Raw genomic sequence first — 22753 nt, forward strand, 5'->3', positions numbered from 1 at the left:
TTGATATTGTTTTGTAACATTTATTATAAATCACTGTATTTAGGGCTACCAATATACTTAAAAAGACAATATGACATGTCTGTTTTGACGTTGTTACTGTTTTTAGAATGATTTATTGTTAATTTGTTCTCTTCATTTATTTATTTCCTTATTTCCTTTCCTCACTGGGCTATTTTTCCCTGTTGGAGCCCCTGGGCTTATAGCATCTTGCTTTTCCAACTAGGGTTGTAGCTTGGAAAGTAATAATAATAATAATAATAGATTTGATACATTTTGTAGTGCTTGACTAGCGAACTTTGAACAGCCTCGCAGATACAGAAAATTTATTTTTGAAAAATGGCGATCGCGGAAAAGGGGAATCGTGTAATTCGAACACGCTTAATTCGGGACCCTACTGTACAGTAAATCAAAATACAGAACGATGTGCAAGGAACCTTTAGCTATTCCTAAAGTGTGCCATGCACAGTACATTGTACATAGTAACCCGACTGAACAAAAAATATTCCTGGCATTAAAACCCTACAACTAATAATTGAAAATCCAAAAACCTGAAAGGTCGATACGAGCAGTAATGATCAAAGTGTGACCCGAGACGACAACGTGCGAGTTTCTTTAAGCAATACTGTAAAGTCAAGATGATAATTTTGATGTTATACAATTTTGACCTTTGTTTACATTTGGAATGACTGACTTTTTATATTTTTCTTCTTTAATCCTCTAAAAAGAATTAAAAGCTAACAAGACTTGGAGAAGCTCCTTGAAAATCAAGCTATTTCTGTGGAAGAAAATGCACTAGGCAGTGGCATTTGCTCATTTCACATTTGACATCTAAATAGGACCTTATCTCACTCAGCATACTGGCAACATCAGTGGAGTGCGGATGCCGAATGCCATACGTTTATCCATTAGCACCTATGCCATTATTATTATTATTACTAGCCAAGCTACAACCCCAGTTGGAAAAGCAAGATGCTATAAGCCCAAGGGCTCCAATAGGGAAAAATAGCCCAGTGAGGAAAGGAAATAAGGAAATAAATAAATGATGAGAACAAGTTATCAATAAATCATTCTAAAAATAGTAACAACGTCAAAACAGATATGTCGTATATAAACTTTAAAAAGACTCATGTCAGCCTGGTCAACATAAAAACATTTGCTCCAACTTTGAACTTTTGAAGTTCTACTGATTCAACTACCCGATTAGGAAGATCATTCCACCAAATGATATTCACCAAATTGCAATTACAGCGAGGGAAAGGAGACTACAAAATGTCACTTCGCTGATGTACGTCAGTATCTGTATAGTCTGCGCTTCTGCTCTAGTATAAGTCCCTTCTGTCTATTGCTTCTCCGATACACCTACGTTTTGGATGTTCTTTATCCATTAACTGTCCATTGTTATTTCGTTCCTATCTGTTGGTATTTTCTAGTCAGTCCATTTTAACAATTCAACTTCCAGTACAATGCAAACCCAGAACTTTAACTGCAACAATTTTGCAAACAGAAATGACCGGATGACTATTTTTTCATGCGTTATCTTTCCATTCATGAGATATGACAAGTCTTTATACAATACTTTATTAACCATAATAGATGGACAGACCAACAATCAGGTCAAATACAAGATTCAACATCAAAATCCCCAAGCATATTAACCTACTGTACTCATTTATGATGGTCGCGTCTCATCAACTTCACAAAATCTAGGACAAGTAGTGCTTGCGTGCTAGTCAGGCATAACTTGTGTTTGAATCTTTAGTACTATAAAATATACACCACTAAAGATAAAATTGAAAAAGTATGAAGTAATTATCATGGATAAAAACTATTTCATTAACATGCTTAAGAGCAGTTTTAAAATTCTTATTAGGAAACTCAAAGACATTCATGATCTTTAAAAGAAATACGGCGAATAGCTACCACAAAGCCGTTACCCTTCACTTTACAATTGTACCCCAACCTACCTTTTTCGACGCTGGTCATGAATTTGTGCCGAATTTTATGCTGGAACTCGCGGTAATTCTCCATCAGGTAGTCTGTGAGCTCTTCTATGTCAACATCTTTGTTTTCCTTCACGTACTGTAATGAAGCAAACATGAAATGTCAGTGAAAGAAAAAAAATAATTCTCATTTTCAAAAATCTAAGATGTAACTGATTTTCAACATAATGTATTAAATAAATATGCTGAAACAAACTTTTAATCTTTATGCTATAGTATAGCTAATTCTAAACACATTACAGAAGAAATAAAAAAATTATACCTCTATATAAAAAGCAAAGTGATTCTGAAATTAAACATACACAGTACCTTGAACAGAGCAAAGTAAGGATACAAACTACATCATAAGTAACAGTTAATCGGAGAAATAAATTTCATAATCTACCAACAAATATTTTTGTTTTCAAAGCAAACACAAAACTATCATCGTTGTGTCTAATGACAATTTTTAAATACTATTGCATTGAAAACAATGCAGGACCCAGATTAAAATAGAGTAATAGTGACAGCATTTTCCAAATATGGTTAGGGTCTATTCACATTATACTATTATTAATGCTAAGCTACAACCATAGTTGGAAAAGCAGGATGCCATAAGTCCAAGGATTACAACATGAAAATTGCCCAATTTGGGAAGGGAACAGATAGAATAGTGTGACTGAATGTACCCTCAAGCAAGAGAACTCTAACCCAAGACAGTGAAAGACTATAGTACAGAGACTGTGGCACTACCCAATACTAGAGAACAATGGCTTGATTTTTTAGTGTCCTCTTAGAAGAGCAGCTCACCCCTGTTCAATCAATAGCAATTTCTCTTAATACAGTACCTCAATCATTCATTCCACCACTATTGTCTGACTTTTCTTCCAACAAAATATGATGACTCCCAGCAAGATTAAGGCATAGTGGCATAAAAGGAATAATTCCCAGAAAAAGCAATAAATAGAAATGTTTCAATCGCAGTTGAGCAGGCATATACAATTCTCATTTCATACTTCATCTGTTAGGGTATTTTTTCATTTTACTTTAGTATCTACATTAATTTGTTTAATCTTGTACAATTTATTTCATAATTCTTTCTTTACCTTCGAATTTCTTTTCTATACTGGGCTTCTTTTCTCATTTGATCTACTTTACACCATTTTATTTTCTATACAGCAATTTCCTTTTTATAATTCTTTCTCTACCTTTAAATTGCTTTTCCATATTCAGCTGTTTTTCTTATTGGTAACTTTGACTTGAAGCATTCTGCTTCTCCTGACTTTTCCTAACTTGGATTGTAATAACAAAATTGGAAAAAAGCTTGAGAGCTTCACACTCTTCAACTTAGCTGCATATTAGGCTATTAACCCTAATACTGTACCTAACTCTAACCGTTCTTGGACACCATATTCAACCTAACCAGTCCTGTCCCTGGAGGAGAACGGCATCTACGCCATGGATGCTCCCAACCAATGACTCTTGAAATGGCCGAGAAGCCCTTACTTAACCTAAAAGAAATTATCGCCAAGGGTAGGTCTAATAATAAACTATTGCTACCATAATAACGAGGAAAACAAAGCTACTTGAAAATTAATATTGCATTTAAGGATTACTTTAAAAGAAACTATGACAAGTCATGACAAGGCCATTTCCCTTTTGGGGAAAATAAGAAATGTTACTTATGAATTTATAGGTATTTAGAATGGTTTTGATATCATTAAGTACGGGAAATTAATCTTTCAAGTTTTAAGGACGGGTTATACTAGGAAATCATCATCAACATCATCTACTCCTAAGCTTATTGACGCAAAGGGCCTCGATTAGATTTTGCCAGTCGTCTCTATCTTGAGCTTTTAAACCAATACTTCTCCATTTATCATCAGCTACTCTACGCTTCATAGCCCTCAGCCATGTTGGCCTGGGTCTTCCAACTCTTCTAGTGCCTTGTGCTGCCCAGTTAAAAGTTTGGTGTACTAATCTCTCTCAGAGAGTTTCAGTTTAAGGAGTAAAACTGGTTGAGAAGCAAATACAGGGTTGGCACTTAGTTATCTAGAAAACTGAAGATATAAAGATCTTAGGGATGGGGAGCCAAAGTCACCCCACTTGGTAGGTAAGGATACAGCTCCTAGGTTTGGTTAGGTGGGGAACCCTAGGTAAGGTGATATTCATGTTATTGGGGTGTGTGTATGACAATGGCCATGGCCCATAACTTCCTTATTTTCAACCCTATCGCTATCGCTAAGAATACAGCAGTCTAAGGGGAGTTGCAGGGGGCCGTTAGCCCCCCGTTAGGTAAGTAAGGACACGGATTGTAGGTTACACTAGGTGGGTAACTCTAGCTAAAATAGTATTCTACGCACGTTGGAGGTCATGTCCATCATTATACAAAAGCCTCAATATTTTTTACTCAGAATGTTGTTTTACAGAAAATTTCAAAACGTCTATAATTTGTAAAACGCAAATTCAACCAATACATTTCAACCAGATTAGTTCAAAGTACCCATAAACACACCAAGATCATTTATTATTTACTTAATTGGGAATATTATACAAAAGTGAAAGTTTACCAGAGCAGTTACCTACCCTAATCCAGCATACCTAGGCTAAACCTCACAGAGGCTAAACCAGACTCGAACTCTGACTAGCCGACCAAAGACTATACCAGACTCGAGCTATTAGACTTGCCTACCAAAGCATAGACAACACTCACATTTGCCTATAAAAGGCTATACCAGACTCAAGTTCTTAGACTTGCCTACTGAAGTCTAGACCAGACTTCAGTTTTCAGACTTACCTACAAGAGGCCGTTTTATTATAGTTACAGACGGGGAAAACTTTCCTATCAGCCTAAACCAGACTCCAGTTCTCAGACTTGCCTACAAAAAGCTATACCACTCTAGAGTTCAGTACTTCTATACAATAGCTCCGCCACTAATAACTTTTATAATATTTTTTTTTCTGATGAATTACTTAGTGCTTTATCTAAAGCTGACCTTTTTTTTTTTGAGAAGGAACAATATTTTTACCCTATTTGTTAACCTTTAAAATTTTTGGGGACCCACAGTGGGAAACCAGAATTTTTGGGTGGGGGAATGAATTAAAGAATTTGTTGCAACATATGAATAATGGCACATGTAGAATTAGCAATAAACAAGGCCACCAGCTAACCTGAACAAACTTGTACTTAACCTAACCTAACATAGTAGCCGTATCCTTAACTAGCGGGCGAAGCCCCTACGACACCACCTTACACAGCCATATCGAATATAAGGCAGCCTAAAACCCTTTGTGTACTTGCCTAGGTTGAAAGGTAAAGGTGAGCTGCACCTATACGACTCAATACCCAATGCACAATAACCTCACGAATGAATGAGCACCAATCATTTATAGTGTTCTGAAAAATTCTAATACATCTTCAACAAATTTATAACTAAATCTAAAACCAATATAATTATATACAAGTAACAAATTAGATTCTATATCTAACTGCGACTTTTCAAACCAAGTTCCCATAAAATTGGATACGTAAGAACTACACATTTTATTCACTTTCTTCTTGTTTTTCAATACTACATGCATTCTGTCACACTGAAATGCTTTTTTGTTAATATCAAGTCAACACTTAGAAACACAGGTGGGGCAAATAGTGTCACTTTCACTTTTAATAACATAGTGATCTTGGCAGTACAGTACTTTATTATTCTCTCGAAGTTACCCCAATAATGCAAAATAAAATCTTTATAATTCAAATAACAATTGAGACAAGAACTTGGGAGAAAATCCACAGAAATTTATGCCAAGGTATATGGTAAATAAAAAACTGCACCAGAAGTTGAAGGTTCACACTCCTCCATGGCTCTCAAAAGACAGAAAAATTAGCGGTGGAAATTGTGTCAAAAAGGGGTTTAGTTTCCTAGTAAAACTGTCACCTGATTGGGCATTCAAGTCATGTGATTCTTGTATTGTTAAAATGCTAGTCCTAAGTAAAATGTGGATATTCATCAATGGTTAAAAACTATGACGTTTGGGAGTAGTCTTGCTGTGTAGAATACAGTCGATGATGTAATAATGACAATTTATGTTTTTAACGTACAAACGAACAAACGAGAGCTCAGTCTGAAGAGGAATTTTAGAGTTATGGAGTTGAGGGACTTAGTTTTTTGGGAGGGTAAAATTTATCTTTAATTTCTAAACCACTTCTAGACCTAGCGTCGATTAGATTTACATATCAGACGAAACCTTGGACTTCCCTCTTTTCAGTGAAAGTACTTAGATTTGATAACTTGCTGGCAGACCTTGAGTTCTTAGACTTGCCTCGCAAAGCCTAGACAAGACTGGGGGTTCTCAGACTTCCCGACAAGAGGCGGTATTACAGTACTTATAGCCGGGAAACCTTTCCTAGTAAAAACCAACTTTTCCCTATAAAAAAACACCTTTCCTTCGAAAATAACAATTATTTCTGTCGCAAATATATACTTAATGTAATATATATATATATATATATATCTATATCTGCCCATAATGGGGGACCCCCAGTGGAAACTCAAGGTTTTAGGTGGGGAAAACGGTATATAATGGTAAAAGAACCCCTTTCTTCTCTACACGTATGGAAAGTTTTCACAGGGGGGTTATTAATATTTCCCCTCCCACTTTCCTTTTCTCTTCGAGTGCTCGAATCAGTCCCTTCCCAAGCCTTTAACCCTGTAAAAACTTTGTCCATGTTAACCCTTTGTTCGTATTCTACTTCTTTCGTGCGTTATTATGGAACTTCCTATACAAACGTGTAATGGTTGTAGTTATCCGTACTTAGAAGCCGCAGGAAACTTTCATGGAAATTACCATGGTACACCAGATGTAATTAACACTTTCGCCTCTACCCTCCACCACCTTCGATACAGCAACAGCTGCTAGAATACCCTGATGATCCCCAACCTTTGACGTCACAATCATAAAGTAAGTTATTATTTTTACTTTAACCCTTTTACCCCCCAGGCTCTTTAGAAATTTCCAACCCTTAACCCCCAAGGGGTTATTTTTTCCCCAGCACATTTTGCAGTATATTTTTTTTAAAATGCTCTAACAGCCTTAATTTTCGTCATAGAGAGGTCAGGTTGGTCTCATTCTCTTGTAAAATGCCTTTAGTTTCTCAAAAAATTATCAAAAATATGGAAAAAAAATTTAAATAGCAGTTTTTTGCAAAAACGTACCGGTACGTCCATGGGGGTAAAGGGATGAGTTTTGTGAAACGTACCAGTACGTCCTTTTGGGGGTAAAAGAGTTAAGTGTAATACCTGGTTAGTTGAATCAGTAGAACTTCAAAAGTTCAGAGTTGGAGCAAATGTTTTTATGTTGACCAGGCTGACATGAGTCTTTTTATAGTTTACATATGACATATCTGTTTTTGACGTTGTTAATAGTTCATATAGGACATGTCTGTTTTGACGTTGTTACTGTTTTTAGAATGATTTATTGTTAATTTATTCTCATCATTTATTTATTTCCTTAATCCCTTTCCTCACTGGGCTATTTTTCCCTCTTAGAGCCCTTGGGCTTATAGCATCTTGCTTTTCCAACTAGGGTTGTAGCTTGGCTAGTAATAATAATAATAGTGAATGTAGTTCATTATTCAAGTTATATTGATGTTAGCGAGCACAGCTCAACATTGACACTTGCCAGTACATACGGAGTTTGAGGTCTTTATTTTTCGGCAAGCGAAGCGAGACCACGGCCGAACAAGAACCCTTTTATTTGGGGTAAAACATTTTGAACAGAAAATATGAATTCCTGTAGTAAATAATGTGATTTCCAAGAATTTGTGCTTCATTCTTAGACGAGACTCCAGTTCTCAGACTTGCCTACTACCAAAGGTTATACCAGACTCGAGTTCTCGGACTTGCCAACTAAGGGCTAGACCAGACTCTATAGCTTAGACCTTTGCCCACAAAAGGCTACGCTACCACGTATAGTCTAGGCTATCCAAATATGATTAGAAGTTGGAGCAATTATCCAAATTGACTACAAATAAACGAGACTCAATTTGACTCGATAATGGCTGGGCCTATAAGGTCGGTCAAGACGAAGAAAACAAAAATGGAAAACATTCTTACCGAAGCCACACGGGGAAGAAGGGACTTTTCCTGTAGGTATGGGCGCTTCATGGTTGTCCAATTAATGAGTTTAACTACTATTTAAATATCAATTTAAATAATAAATGGAGAAAATATCACACGACACATCAACAGTTGTTTGGTTACCGATGGTCCTCAAATCATGGCGAAGAAGAGAAGAAGGGAAGGTAGACAGCGTCAGGGGCTTGTTCATAAAGATGATCTACGATATGGTAAAGTGTTTTATTCTCACGATATTTAATTCATGGGTTTATTTTGATACTCTAATGAATTTTTCAATATATTTGATAAATTTATAAAGTTTTATGCGTGTGTCTATTATATATTGTGACATTAGAGAACCATTCATTATGTTAAATGTAAATTTAACTTTCTCTTAAAAACGTTGTGTGTTTTTACTACAGCTGAACGAGACCTAACTAATATATCTCATCACACGTGTTGTGATGCGTTTGTTACGTCTCTAAAAAAACAAAAAGACAAATAAATTATCATATTTTTTACTTTTTCCTTCTTATTTCGTAAATAAAGCGAAACTTTCATTTTGCTTTCTATTAGAATAACGAAATCACAATAAATCTATCAATAACAAATGAAATTAAACCTTTGAATTATGAAAATTGCACTCAAATACATTCACATGGTCATACTCGCAGACAAGTGGTGCCTTAGTGACAGTCTGTGCATAATGCATATTGGACGATGTATACTGCATGGTATGACAGTGAAACAATCTTCAATACATTTAGTAGATTTGAGAACAAAGCCATCAACAGGATTTTGAGAATTAAATGGCAGGACAGGATTAGAAATGAAACTATAAGAGAGATTACTCGAGGGCCATATGTGGATGAGATCATGATGAGGGGTGGATGGGGATGGTTAGGGCATGATCTTCGCACTCCCCAAGAGAGATTAGTTCACCAAACTTTAAAATGGGCTCTACGAGGCACTAGAAGAGTTGGAAGACCCAAGCTTACATGGCTGATGACTATAAAGCGCGAAGATGGAGATGATTAATGGAGAAATATTGAATTAAAAGCTCAAGATAGAGACGACTGGCAAAATCTAACCGAGGCCGTTTGCGTCAATAGGCGTAGGAGGAGATAATGATGATGATGATGATAGCGCATCTGGAGGTTACTGTTACTGAAGAGCGCTTTGTCGCTTGCTTTTGTCTTATAGTGGAGCTGCAGGGCTCTCCTACATTTGCAAGATGAACCCACACACACTCAAATATATATATATATATATATATATATATATATATATATATATATATATATATATATATATATATATATATATATATATATATATATATATATAGGCCTAGTGTGTAATATTCCGGGATATATTTGTATTAAAAGGTTTCATCAGGCATTACCTTCATTCTTTGGCCGTTCTTTTGGAGTGACTGTGGCCCGAAGCCCTTCTTTTCAATCAGACCAGACTGCTCAGGAGACCAACTGATGAAATGGGGTTTCAAAGAATGGGAAAGTGTTGTTTCCCAGCCATTGATTGGACTGATCTCTGAAGTATGATTTCGCGAGGGAAAAAAAACTGTGTCATGGATGTTCATGTAGGCTACATTGAAGGTTTATAGGTCACTCATGAAAGGCATAGGCAGGGGACAGTGGCAGTAACCTAGATACTGACCATATATTATTATTATTATTATTATTATTATTATTACTACTACTACTACTACTACTATTATTATTACTTGCGGGTTTGGACGTGTGTTTCAATGCTCTGTATCGAATCTGGCTTTAAACGGAATCACTGTGTATCTCGTTGTTTATACTATGAAAAATCTCTTTGTGGGTGTTTGCTAGTATTGATATTAGTGAAATATAGTGCTAAAAATCAGTGGTTTCCTTGTATGTGAGGTCTGTAGTGAAAGGCCTGACCCAGCATTTTTGTGTTGGGGCGGGGCTACTTGAAAAGTCATTGAAAAACGACTCAATATGCCCTTCTCTAGAAAACGAAAAGAAAAACTTAATCCCATGAATGATTTCGATCTATTTGTGACTGAAATCGACACGGTACTCCAAGGAAAAGAGGAAAATATAATGGCAGCAGCTTATGAAGAATGTGATGACTTAGGCAATCATGGCATGTGTGGGCACTGTGAGTCCTATGTCGCTGATAGGGTACAATGCGATGAATGTCGAAGATGGTACCATGATGAAGAAGCTTGCTCTAATTTAAGGGATGGTACAAGTACTCTTTTAAAAAGCAGGAACATCATTTATAAATGTCCAAGATGTGTTGAGACTGCATGTGTTGATGACATGATGAGACTAAGCATCAACATAGAAGAGATGAAGGTAAATGTACAACAACAGATGTCTGGTTTTATGGATATGATAACTGCTCAATACACTGATATGCGTCAAGAAATTGTTGAGCTGAAAGAGAAAATTATGGAACACGAACAAGAGAATGTGACCAAGACTACATATGCAAGTAAGTTGAAATCAAGAAACACTTTGGTTATAAAATCTACGGAGGAAAATAAGAAGGCTTCAGATATCAAGAAAACTATCATGAAGAAGATAACCACGAATGTCGAGCAGGTCAAAACCTCTAAACAAGGCCACTTGGTAGTTAATTTTGCGGATAAAACTGGGTTAGAAAAGGCTAAAAATGACTTAGAAGAGGTCAAGAATAACATTAAGGTAGAAGTAGATAAAAAGGATCTACTTAAACCGAAGACCAAGGTCTGCAATATTGATGAAAATGAAGATGATATAATTGCCAGTATAATGGAGAAGAATGAATGGTTGAATGATATATGTGAAATGAAGAGGACTTTAAATTGATTAGGAAATTTAAATCAAGACAAAGCGGTAAATTACACGTCATTATAAAGTGTAGTCCAACTATCAGGAAAGTCTTCCGTAAAAGGGATGATAGAGTATAAACCACGCTTGGAGGATGCTGTAAAATCTATGATTCCTACAATGTATTTCAGTGTTATAAATGCCAGGAATTTGGTCATACTGCCGAAAATTGTAGCAAGACTCAGGTATGTGCCAAGTGTAGACAGGATCATCGAACCACGGATTGTACTGTAAATACGTTAAAGTGTCATAACTGCACAGTGAGGAATTACAATGATACGAATCATAAGACATATGACGATAACTGTAAAGTATACAAGGAGGAGCTTACCAGGATATAAAATAGAACCGATCATGGAGTCTAGCCCATTGATTAAGTGTGGTCTGATAAATATTCAATCGGTGGGGAATAAAACCATAAAGATTAGAAATCTTATTAACGAAATGGAATTAGATTTATCCTTATTAACGGAAACTTGGTTGCAGGGAAATATTAGTGATAACTCAAAGATTCAGGAGATGACGCCGTGTACTCACGATTTCTACCACGTACCAAGAAAGGACAAAACTGGAGGAGGAGTGGGTGTCTTTGTGTCGAAAACCTTCTCTAGGGTTTCTATCATGAATGAAATAGTATTTGAAACCTTTGAATATATCTGTTTAAAACTGACAAGAAACAATAAGGTATTGAATATAATATCATTATATAGACCACCAGGGAGTAATATGACGAAATTCATTGAAGAATTTAGTATTCTTGTGGGTGTGGTGGACGATATTAAAAATACATTAATTGGTGGAGACTTCAACTGTTGGGTAGATGATGAAAATGATAATAAGGCTAAAGAACTCAAGGAAGTATTTGAGATGTTTAATTTAATAAACAGTGTTTTGGTATCAACGTCAGTAGGTGGTCATACACTCGACTTGGTCATATGTGGAAAAGACTCAGACCTAATAAAAAACCTTGAAGTGGAACCAGACTTTGAGATCTCAAACACACATAAACTCATCACCTTTGATGATAATATAAATTGCACCAGAGTATTGAAAAAATGGATCACATATAGGGAACGGGAAAATTTTGATGATGAGAATTTTATTGAAGCTAGTGTAGCGCAAATGTCTTGTGTGAACACAATGTGAACATATGGTAGACATAGAATGTGTTGGGTGTTATACCAAGAAATACAACGACAATTTTGGAAAAATGTACGATACCATGTGTCCCTAAAGAACAAACAAATAGTTGTACGCGAAAATGTTAGATGGTATAATAGTGAGCTATTAAAGGCAAAAAGACACAGACGTAAGATGGAAGGTAGATGGAAAAGAGCCAAATCCTTACAAGCCAGAAATCTATATAATAAGGCCAGAAATGACTATAACATCCTGTTAGAAGAAACAAAAAGAAAATTCTACAACGGCGAATGTAAAAAAACCAATAACATGAAGGACTTTCACAAAAATCTTGATGATTTGATGGGATTAATAAAAAATATGTCTTGCCTGACAATGTTTGTGCAGAGAATTTTGCTATATTCTTTAATGAAAAAATTGATAAAATCTATAGAGGTTTCCCCCAAAATCACTTGGAAGGACAGTCAGCTATGCCAGTGAAGGAGGGAAAGAAGTTAATAAAATTTAAGGAAATAAATATGTGCGATTTGTTAAAGGTTATGAGAGAGATGAAGAATACATATTGTGGAAACGACCCTTTCCCAAACAGTTCAATAAGTGAAGCTCCAAACAAGCAAGTTGTATATAATATTTACCTGAACATAATTAACCTAAGTATATCACAATCCTGTTTTCCTAGCTGTGAAAAAACTGCGTTGATCAAACCAATTTACAAAGGGAAAGGTGATGTAAACGAGCTAATTTCATATACTGTAGGCCCATTTCAAATTTATCCTACATGTCAAAGCTTATTGAAAAAGTCATAAATGAGCAATTATGGGCGCATATTGACGAGTTAGAGGTATTCCCGGAAAATCAATCGGCCTACAGAGCTAATCATTCTACAGAAACTACTTTGTGCTCAATAATGAATGATATGATAGGTCTTCTTGATGGGGGAAAGTGTGGAATTTTGATTATGTTAGATCTTAGTGCTGCTTTTGACACTGTTATGCACGAGTACTTACTTGACGACTTAAAGTCTATTGGAGTGACTGAGGAAACACTGAAATTTTTGCGAAGTTACTTAGTGAACAGGAAGACTATTGTAGAAGTTTCTGGAAACCGATCCAATGAGAGAATTCTTATGAAGGGTGTACCACAGGGTAGTGTTCTGGGCCCTATCTTGTTTAACATATATACTATCGAGCTATCACACATCTTGAAAAAACAAAAAGTGGGTTTTAAACTATATGCAGATGATACTCAGTTTTACCTCTCAATTTGAACAACACAAGATACAGAGAAGAAAATTGATGAGATAATGACTGAAATAAAAACATGGATGCAGAGGAAAAAGCTCAAATTAAATGATGATAAAACAGAATGTATGTTCTTTGGCACAAAGGTGGCTTTGAAGAATTACCAGTTAATTCAAAGTATAAAAATTGGTGATGCTGATGTTGGGATTGTGCTTGTTGTGAAAAATTTGGGTGTACTGATAGATTGTAATTTGTCAATGAGGGACCAAATTGTGAACACAGTGAAAGTGTGTAACTATCACCTGAGAAACATAGCATTTATTAGAAAATATTTAACAGAGGGCAGTACAAAAATTTTAGTGATGAGTCATGTAATATCAAGGCTTGATTATTGCAATTCTTTGTACTACAAATTGCCCAATACACTACTAAGAAAGTTTCAAAATGTGCAAAACCGGGCGGCTAGACTGATAAAAGGCATTAAACTAAGGGAGAGAATAACTCCTGCATTGATCGATCTACATTGGTTACCTGTTGAGGCTAGAATTGAATTTAAAATTTGCTTGTTGACTCACAAAGCACTTACAAGTGATAAGCCTAAATATCTTCGTGATTGCTCAGTCCCCTACCCTGAAGCTACCAGCGCCGCTGTAAGAGTTAGACATGCTGATGACCCACATAGACTATTCGAAATTAGTGTGAATCATGCAATAGGAGGAAGAACGTTCAGTTATGCTGCACCGAGACTCTTTAACGACCTTCCACTCGATGTCAAGAATAGCAATAATGTGGCAGCTTTCAAGAAAAACCTGAAGACTTATTTTTTTAGAAAGTGTTATAATAGTGACCTGAAAACTATTAAGCCTGAATACAAATGTTAGCGAAATAACTGATAACGATACAGAGCAAAATATTAACTGGAAAGAAATTATTTTTTTCACACACCAAGGCCCGCCTGAACAGACCTTTAGTGTTTGATGGAGGGCGAGAAATAAACCCGTAAAAGTAAAAGTAAGTAAGTAGTTGGAAAAGTAAGATTCTATAAGCCCAAGGGCTCCAACGGGGAAAATAGCCCAGTGAGGGAAGGAAACAAGGAAAAAATAAGATATCTTAAGAAGAGTGACAACATTAAAATAACTATCTCCTATATAAACTAAAAGAAAAAAAAATAAGAAAACAAGAGGAAGAGAAATAAGATAGAATAGTGTGCCCGAGTGTACCCTCAAGCAAGAGAACTCTAACCAAAGACAGCGGAAGACCATGGTACAGATGCTATGGCACTACCCAAGACTAGAGAACAATGGTTTGATTTTGGAGTGTCCTTCTCGTAGAAGAGCTGCTTACCATAGCTAAAGTCTCTTCTAACCTTCTGTCCTCATACACCTGACAACACTGAGATTACCAAACAATTCTTCTTCACCCAACGGGTTACTGCACTTTAATTGTTCAGTGGCTACTTTCCTCTTGTAAAGGATAGAAAAGACTCTTTAGCTATGGCTAGCAGCTCTTCTAGAAGAAGTAAACTCTAAAATCAAACCATTGATCTCTAGTCTTGGGTAGTGCCATAGCTTCTGTACCATGGTCTTCAACTGTCTCTTGCTTAAGGGTACATTCAGCTACACTATTCTCTCTTCATTTTTTATATATGACAGAACTATTTTAACATTGTTACTGATTTTAAGAGATTTGATATTGTTATTCATTCTTCTTATAGCCTATATAGTTTATCTATTTCCTTATTTACTTTCCTCACTGGGCTATTTTCCCTGTTGGAGCCCTCAGGCTTATAGCATCTTGCTTTTCTAACTAGGGTTACAGCTTAGTTGGTAATAATAATAATAATAATAATAATAATAATAATAATAATAATAATAATAATAATAAGAACAACAGTGGTATTAGCACAGGAATAATGATATAAGAGAAGAAGACAGAGAAAGACAATGACGAAGTGCTCTCTTGAAGCAACCGATGATTCTCTGGAAGTGCTATAGAAGGCCCCATACAGAAGTCCCTGGAATCCAGCGCTATCAAAATCACTTTCAAACCTGCTGTGAATTCTTCTTCTGATCTCCATCAGAAGCTCAATCATTTTTGCTTCTTTTGGTAGTTTGCTTCTATTTATTTCTCTTTCAAGTCAGCCTATCTAAGCTTAAATGGCAACAGATAAAAAGTTATAAACAATCAAGAAGATGACTTGGGGAGGTAAAATCAGCCGAACCACTACTGTATTGGCAATAAAGTTACAGTTGATCCCGGGCCTCTCTGTCTGTTTTTTTCTTGGCTGGGCATCCACGGTCACTGTCATGGCAAAAGTCGTCATTACCCTGGTAATAGCAAGTGCAATAGAATGGATGGATAATGCCGACACTCTGTTCACTGGTTTCTACAGACAACAGAATGCCCAACTACTTTGGATGGCTGTGAACCTCATGTTCACTTGGCATGTCTGCTTATACTGCCAGCTTTGGAGAAACTGAAGAGCGCTGAGTTTGACTTGACTTTCTGTGTAAGATTTCCCTTGGTGAGTAGGATTGGATATTTATATATAACAAAAGAAAATATGTACTTAGTATGACATAATAAGTGTACGTACGAGTAGTTGGGCAGCGGCACAGGAATTTATCCAGCAATCTGTTACTTCTCAAATGAATAAAGTAATTTTGTATTCATGTGTGTCATTTAGCTTCTTAGACAGCCAACATGACACAGTGAGAGGTCCTTGTGAACCTACACCTTTCCTTAATGGCTCTTCCTCAAAGACCTACATTAAACACTTCCAAGTCTCACCAAACTCTTACAGCACTGAGGACCATACATGTCTTGAGCAACGTTGACTGGCATGTGGGATGTTGCCAACATCTACTGCACAGTAGAATAACGTTCGAAAGGCACTATATCACACAAGGTGTGTATATTATACAATCAGTAAAGAAGTTCTTTCTCTCATTAACTGCTTGTTGAGAACTCTGATTAGTGCACTGAGAATTTTCCTACCATAACCCAATGATAGACAGCACAAAGGTTGCATATTCTGGCAGTGCAATGTCTGATGTTGGTGCTTCTCCACCGCTCTGAACGCTTACGATACCTTACTTACTTGCAGAGGCGAATGCTCCCAGAATACATGAGTAGTTGTGGCAACACTTTTCATCCTAAACCTTTAATACTTCTAGGGAACCCTTTCCTGTGATGATGGGAGACCCTTATCACATCCACCTGATATCCTAAGACATGCCATATTCCCGCCACATCTCACAAAAGATGCCGAGGCACTGGGGAGAGGAAGTGAAAATGCAACACGATGAAGATGTCATGAAAGGTGTCACCCAACCTATACCTGCTGGGGAGGCAATGAAATGGTAGCGATGACAAAAAAAAATTGGATATCCCAGGTGTACAGTAGAATACTACTGTTGCTTTGGGGAGGCAATGGAATGGTAGTGATGACAAAAAAAAATTGGATATCCCAGGTGTACAGTAGAATACTACTGTTGCTTTGGGGAGGCAATGGAATGGTAGCGATGACAAAAAAAAATTGGATATCACAGATGTACAGTAGAATACTACTGTTGCTTTGGGGAGACTCATAACATCCAAGCACCCTTTGACCTGGTATCTGAGGTCTCCTTATGTTCCTTCAAGACTGTTGCCGACTCCTATTGGATTCCATTCGGTAAAGCTAGACGAGGGAAGCACATGCTTCACCGTGTTTATCAACACATTGGGGCATTACCTGTACCATTGGAAGACCATGGGACTCTGCTCAGCTAGCAATGTTTACACAAAACGTTTTGCTATCTGGTGAAGAATGGCCTCACATATTACGACAAAATTCGTATCACGGCTGTTGTTACTGACTGGATCGAGGAGGACATAAGCTTTGTCGTCCTTCAGCAATATTGTGGTAGGTATCTAAAATGAGTCTCTTCTGCTGCAGGGGAGGCTGGAGACTTGCCTCATGCTGTAGCCATTTACTCATCCCCACTGTGGAAGTATAATCCTTTTACTAGTGTGGTGCCTCCATAGGGTACAGTTTTTCCTACTGGGTTGCCATAACTTCAAACTCATTACAGATCATCACCCACTCCTTAAGCTACCAGGGACAGAGCCATGGTAGATACTGTCAACCCATAGCTATTTAAGGAGAAAACCCTTCAAGTTATATTCCAGGTCAAGTATTTACATGGGAGGAGGAACAGCGCTACTGATTTCCTATTGCTGTATCCTGCCCTTAAGACACAACTCAAAGTACGTGATGCCGAGATTGGGGAGTACTTGACAGCAGTAATTTCAGCAGTATTGAACGAGACAGATATGCCAAGGAAGAAAAGACATTCAGAAAGACTGCTAACGACGACCTCTTCCACCAGTTGTTGGCAGCTAGAGTTGCTGCACGAGACTGGCAACCTGAGAAACCGCAGGAACTCCTTTGTCTCTGGCAATTTTATGGTGTCATTTCCTCCTTGGTTTACTGTGATTTTCATTCAAAATGGCATGCTGTCAGTGTTAAAGAAGCAAAAGGAAACACTAATCTCAAAGGGAAGTGCCCAGGTGTCGACACAATTTATGTAAACAGGTTAGGGTAAACTGGCATCTTGGGAAAGATGAAGTGAATCAGGTAGAACAACACTTCCAAAGATGATGATGATTATGATTGCCATACTGGTCGAAATGAAGCGGGCTCTCGCCGCAAGCACCTCACAAGAGAGGTACTTGTGAAAGGTTTCAACACTGGTTTGGGATGATGGACAAAGATAATGATAAGATGAAAAACCAGGCTCCATTAAGCAGTTACTGGACTGGGGGGAGGGGAGTCTTGAGCTTAAAATCATGAGATGCAGGCACACACGAGATCACTTAACCCAAACCCATTCCTCTTCGGTCCTCGAGAAATATTTCTTCATCTAATACAACCCTTACTGGCTGAACGCCAAAGATTAATGTCTGAAGCAGTACTTGTTGAGGAAGAGACTGAAGAATGATTCACAAAATGTGAAGATAATCATCTAGCTCTGTAATATGATTTTGCTTACTGATAGTGACAAGGGTATTTACACACCAGTACTCAATGAAAATAGTGTTCGACTGTTTAAATGGAGTAAAATACTCATGCTTTGACTAAACTGCTGCTTCAGTGGTAAATAGTACGCTATGATATGCTTGAACTGCTGTTTAGAAGTTGAATCATTCAATAATAGGATTAACTCCAGCTTAGTATATAAAAAAATAACAATTGCAACACTTTCAAAGCCTGTAGGGTAATAAACATTATGAAAACTATAAAAACCACAATGCTTTCGAAGCCTGCAGGGTAACAAACATTGTATAAAAACTATAAATACCACAATACTTTTGAAGCCTGTAGAGTAACAAACATTATAAAAACTATAAAAACCACAATACGTTCGAAGCTTGCAGGGTAACAAACATTGTATAAAAACTATAAAAACCACAATACTTTTGAAGCTTGCAGGGTAACAAACATTATCAAAACTATAAAAACCACAATACGTTCGAAGCTTGCAGGGTAACAAACATTGTATAAAAACTATAAAAACCACAATACTTTTGAAGCTTGCAGGGTAACAAACATTATCAAAACTATAAAAACCACAATGCTTTCGAAGCCTGCAGGGTAACAAACATTATATAAAAAACTATAAAAACCACAATACTTTCGAAGCTTGCAGGGTAACAAACATTATAAAAACTATAAAAACCACAATACTTTCGAAGCCTGTAGGGTAACAAACATTGTATAAAAACTATAAAAACCACAATACTTTCGAAGCTTGCAGGGTAACAAACATTATAAAAACTATAAAAACCACAATACGTTCGAAGCTTGCAGGGTAACAAACATTGTATAAAAACTATAAATACCACAATACTTTTGAAGCCTGTAGAGTAACAAACATTATAAAAACTATAAAAACCACAATACGTTCGAAGCTTGCAGGGTAACAAACATTGTATAAAAACTATAAAAACCACAATACTTTTGAAGCTTGCAGGGTAACAAACATTATCAAAACTATAAAAACCACAATGCTTTCGAAGCCTGCAGGGTAACAAACATTATATAAAAAACTATAAAAACCACAATACTTTCGAAGCTTGCAGGGTAACAAACATTATAAAAACTATAAAAACCACAATACTTTCGAAGCCTGTAGGGTAACAAACATTGTATAAAAACTATAAAAACCACAATACTTTCGAAGCTTGCAGGGTAACAAACATTATAAAAACTATAAAAACCACAATACTTTCGAAGCCTGTAGAGTAACAAACACTGTATAAAAACTATAAAAACCACAATGCTTTCGAAGCCTGTAGGGTAACAAACATTGTATAAAAACTATAAAAACCACAACACTTTCGAAGCTTGCAGGGTCACAAACATTATAAAAACTATAAAAACCACAATACTTTCGAAGCCTGTAGGGTAACAAACATTGTATAAAAACTATAAAAACCACAACACTTTCGAAGCTTGCAGGGTAACAAACAATTAGAATAGCGCCAACGTTATCCCTGCGTGTCGTAAGAGGCGACTATAAGGGACGGGACGAGGGGGCTGGGAACCCCCTCTTCTGTATAAAAAATCCTGTGAGACATTATCAAAGAGATGGAGCTGGGGGGAGAGTGACTGCTCCCCGCACTCTAGTTTTGGGGTGTTTGAATGTGCGTGGATGTAGTACGATAGAGAGTAAAAGATGTGAGATTGGAAGTATGTTTAGAAGTAGAAGGATGGATGTATTGGCCTTGTGTGAGACAAAGATGAAAGGAAAGGGTGAAGTGATGTTTGGTGAAATGTCTGGTAGAGTGTCTGGGATTGAAAGGGGAAGAGCGAGAGAGGGTGTGGCTTTATTGCTGAGTGAATGGATGACAGGTAAAGTAGTGGAATGGAAGGAGATATCATCTAGGTTAATGTGGGTAAGGGTTAGGTTGGGTAGGGAATGTTGGGCGTTTGTCAGTGCGTATGGGCCAGGTAGTGAGAAAAGTGAAGAAGAGCGGAATGAGTTCTGGAATGAATTAACTAGGTGTGTAGAAGGACTGGGCAGAAGGAATTATGTAGTTGTCATGGGTGACTTAAATGCTAGAGTGGGCACTGGAGAGGTAGAAGGTGTCATTGGGAAGTATGGCGTACCAGGTGAAAATGAGAGTGGTGAGAGACTGGTAGATATGTGTGTTGAACAAGAGATGGTAATATGTGCTAGCTTTTTTAAAAAGAAAGATAAAAATAAGTATACATGGATAAGAGTGGCAAATGGAAGAGTAGTAGAAAAGGCATTAATGGATTATGTGTTGATAACTAAAAGAATGTTTGGAAGATTGAAAGACGTGCACGTGTTTAGGGGTATGGCTAACGGTATGTCTGATCATTTTTTGGTGAAAGGAAAATTAGTTGTAGCAAATGAGTGGGGGAATAGAGTAGGTGGATGTAAAAGGGAGCTAGTGAGGGTTGAAGAGCTAATAAAACCGGGGGTAAAAAGTAAATATCAGGAAAGGTTGAAAATGGCATATGACGAGGTGAGAGTAAGAGAAACTGGTAATTTAGAGGAGGAGTGGAAGTTAGCAAAAGAAAATTTTGTTGGGATTGCAAGTGATGTATGTGGCAAGAAGGTTTTTGGAGGCAGCATGAGGAAGGGCAGTGAATGGTGGAATGAAGGAGTGAAGGTAAAAGTGGAAGAGAAAAAGAGGGCTTTTGAAGAATGGCTGCAGAGTAATAGTATAGAGAAGTATAAAAAATATAGAGAGAAAAATGTGGAAGTAAAGCGCAAGGTACGTGAGGCAAAGAGGGCAGCTGACCTGAGGTGGGGTCAGGGACTGGGTCAGTCATATGAAGAGAATAAGAAGAAGTTTTGGAAAGAAGTGAAGAGAGTAAGGAAGGCTGGCGCAAGAATTGAAGAGACAGTGAAAGATGGAAATGGAAGGTTGTTAAAAGGAGAGGAGGCAAGGAAAAGGTGGGCGGAATATTTTGAAAGTTTGCTGAATGTTGAGGATAATAGGGAGGCAGATATAATTGCTGTTCCAGGTGTTGAGGTGCCAGTGATGGGAGATGAGAATGAGAGAGAGATTACAATAGAGGAAGTGAGGAGAGCACTAGATGAAACGAGAGTAGGAAAAGCATCTGGTATGGATGGTGTGAAAGCTGAGATGTTGAAGGAAGGGGGTGTGACTGTACTTGAATGGTTGGTGAGATTGTTTAATATGTGTTTTGTGTTGTCAATTGTACCAGTAGATTGGGTTTGTGCATGTATTGTACCACTATATAAGGGTAAGGGAGATGTGCATGAGTGTTGTAATTCAAGAGGTATTAGTTTGTTGAGTGTAGTTGGAAAAGTGTATGGTAGAGTAATGATTAATAGGATTAAGGATAAAACAGAGAATGCAATCTTGGAAGTACAGGGTGGTTTTAGAAGAGGTAGGGGTTGTATGAATCAGATTTTTACAGTTAGGCAAATATGCGAGAAATATTTAGCAAAAGGTAAGGAGGTGTATGTTGCGTTTATGGATCTGGAGAAAGCATATGATAGAGTTGATAGGGAAGCAATGTGGAATGTGATGAGGTTATATGGAGTTGGTGGAAGGTTGTTGCAAGCAGTGAAAAGTTTCTACAAAGGTAGTAAAGCATGTGTTAGAATAGGAAATGAAGTGAGTGACTGGTTTCCGGTGAGAGTGGGGCTGAGACAGGGATGTGTGATGTCGCCGTGGTTGTTTAACTTGTATGTTGATGGAGTGGTGAGAGAGGTGAATGCTCGAGTGCTTGGACGAGGATTAAAACTGGTAGGCGAGAATGATCATGAATGGGAGGTAAATCAGTTGTTGTTTGCGGATGATACTGTACTGGTAGCAGACACAGAAGAGAAGCTTGACCGACTAGTGACAGAATTTGGAAGGGTGTGTGAGAGAAGGAAGTTGAGAGTTAATGTGGGTAAGAGTAAGGTTATGAGATGTACGAGAAGGGAAGGTGGTGCAAGGTTGAATGTCATGTTGAATGGAGAGTTACTTGAGGAGGTGGATCAGTTTAAGTACTTGGGGTCTGTTGTTGCAGCAAATGGTGGAGTGGAAGCAGATGTACGTCAGAGAGTGAATGAAGGTTGCAAAGTGTTGGGGGCAGTTAAGGGAGTAGTAAAAAATAGAGGGTTGGGCATGAATGTAAAGAGAGTTCTATATGAGAAAGTGATTGTACCAACTGTGATGTATGGATCGGAGTTGTGGGGAATGAAAGTGACAGAGAGACAGAAATTGAATGTGTTTGAGATGAAGTGTCTAAGGAGTATGGCTGGTGTATCTCGAGTAGATAGGGTTAGGAACGAAGTGGTGAGGGTGAGAACGGGTGTAAGAATTGAGTTAGCAGCTAGAGTGGATATGAATGTGTTGAGGTGGTTTGGCCATGTTGA

At 37.3% G+C, this 22753-nt stretch overlaps 1 protein-coding gene across 1 annotated transcript in view; it reads right to left on the reverse strand.

Annotated features, from left to right (window-relative positions):
- The window catches only part of LOC137628916 (nuclear valosin-containing protein-like), a 63987-nt gene extending 55741 nt beyond the window's left edge, over positions 1-8246 (reverse strand). Inside the window, exons 1-2 of the mRNA XM_068360200.1 lie at positions 8090-8246; positions 1965-2079 (exon numbers count right to left, since the gene is read on the reverse strand). Coding sequence (XP_068216301.1) covers positions 1965-2079; positions 8090-8140 — 166 coding nt within the window. The 5' untranslated portion in view covers positions 8141-8246. The remainder of the gene's footprint in view (positions 1-1964; positions 2080-8089) is intronic.
- Between the last annotated feature and the right edge of the window lie 14507 nt (positions 8247-22753).

This window comes from Palaemon carinicauda, chromosome 36 (genome assembly GCF_036898095.1).
Source record: "Palaemon carinicauda isolate YSFRI2023 chromosome 36, ASM3689809v2, whole genome shotgun sequence".
Lineage (NCBI taxonomy): Eukaryota > Metazoa > Arthropoda > Malacostraca > Decapoda > Palaemonidae > Palaemon > Palaemon carinicauda.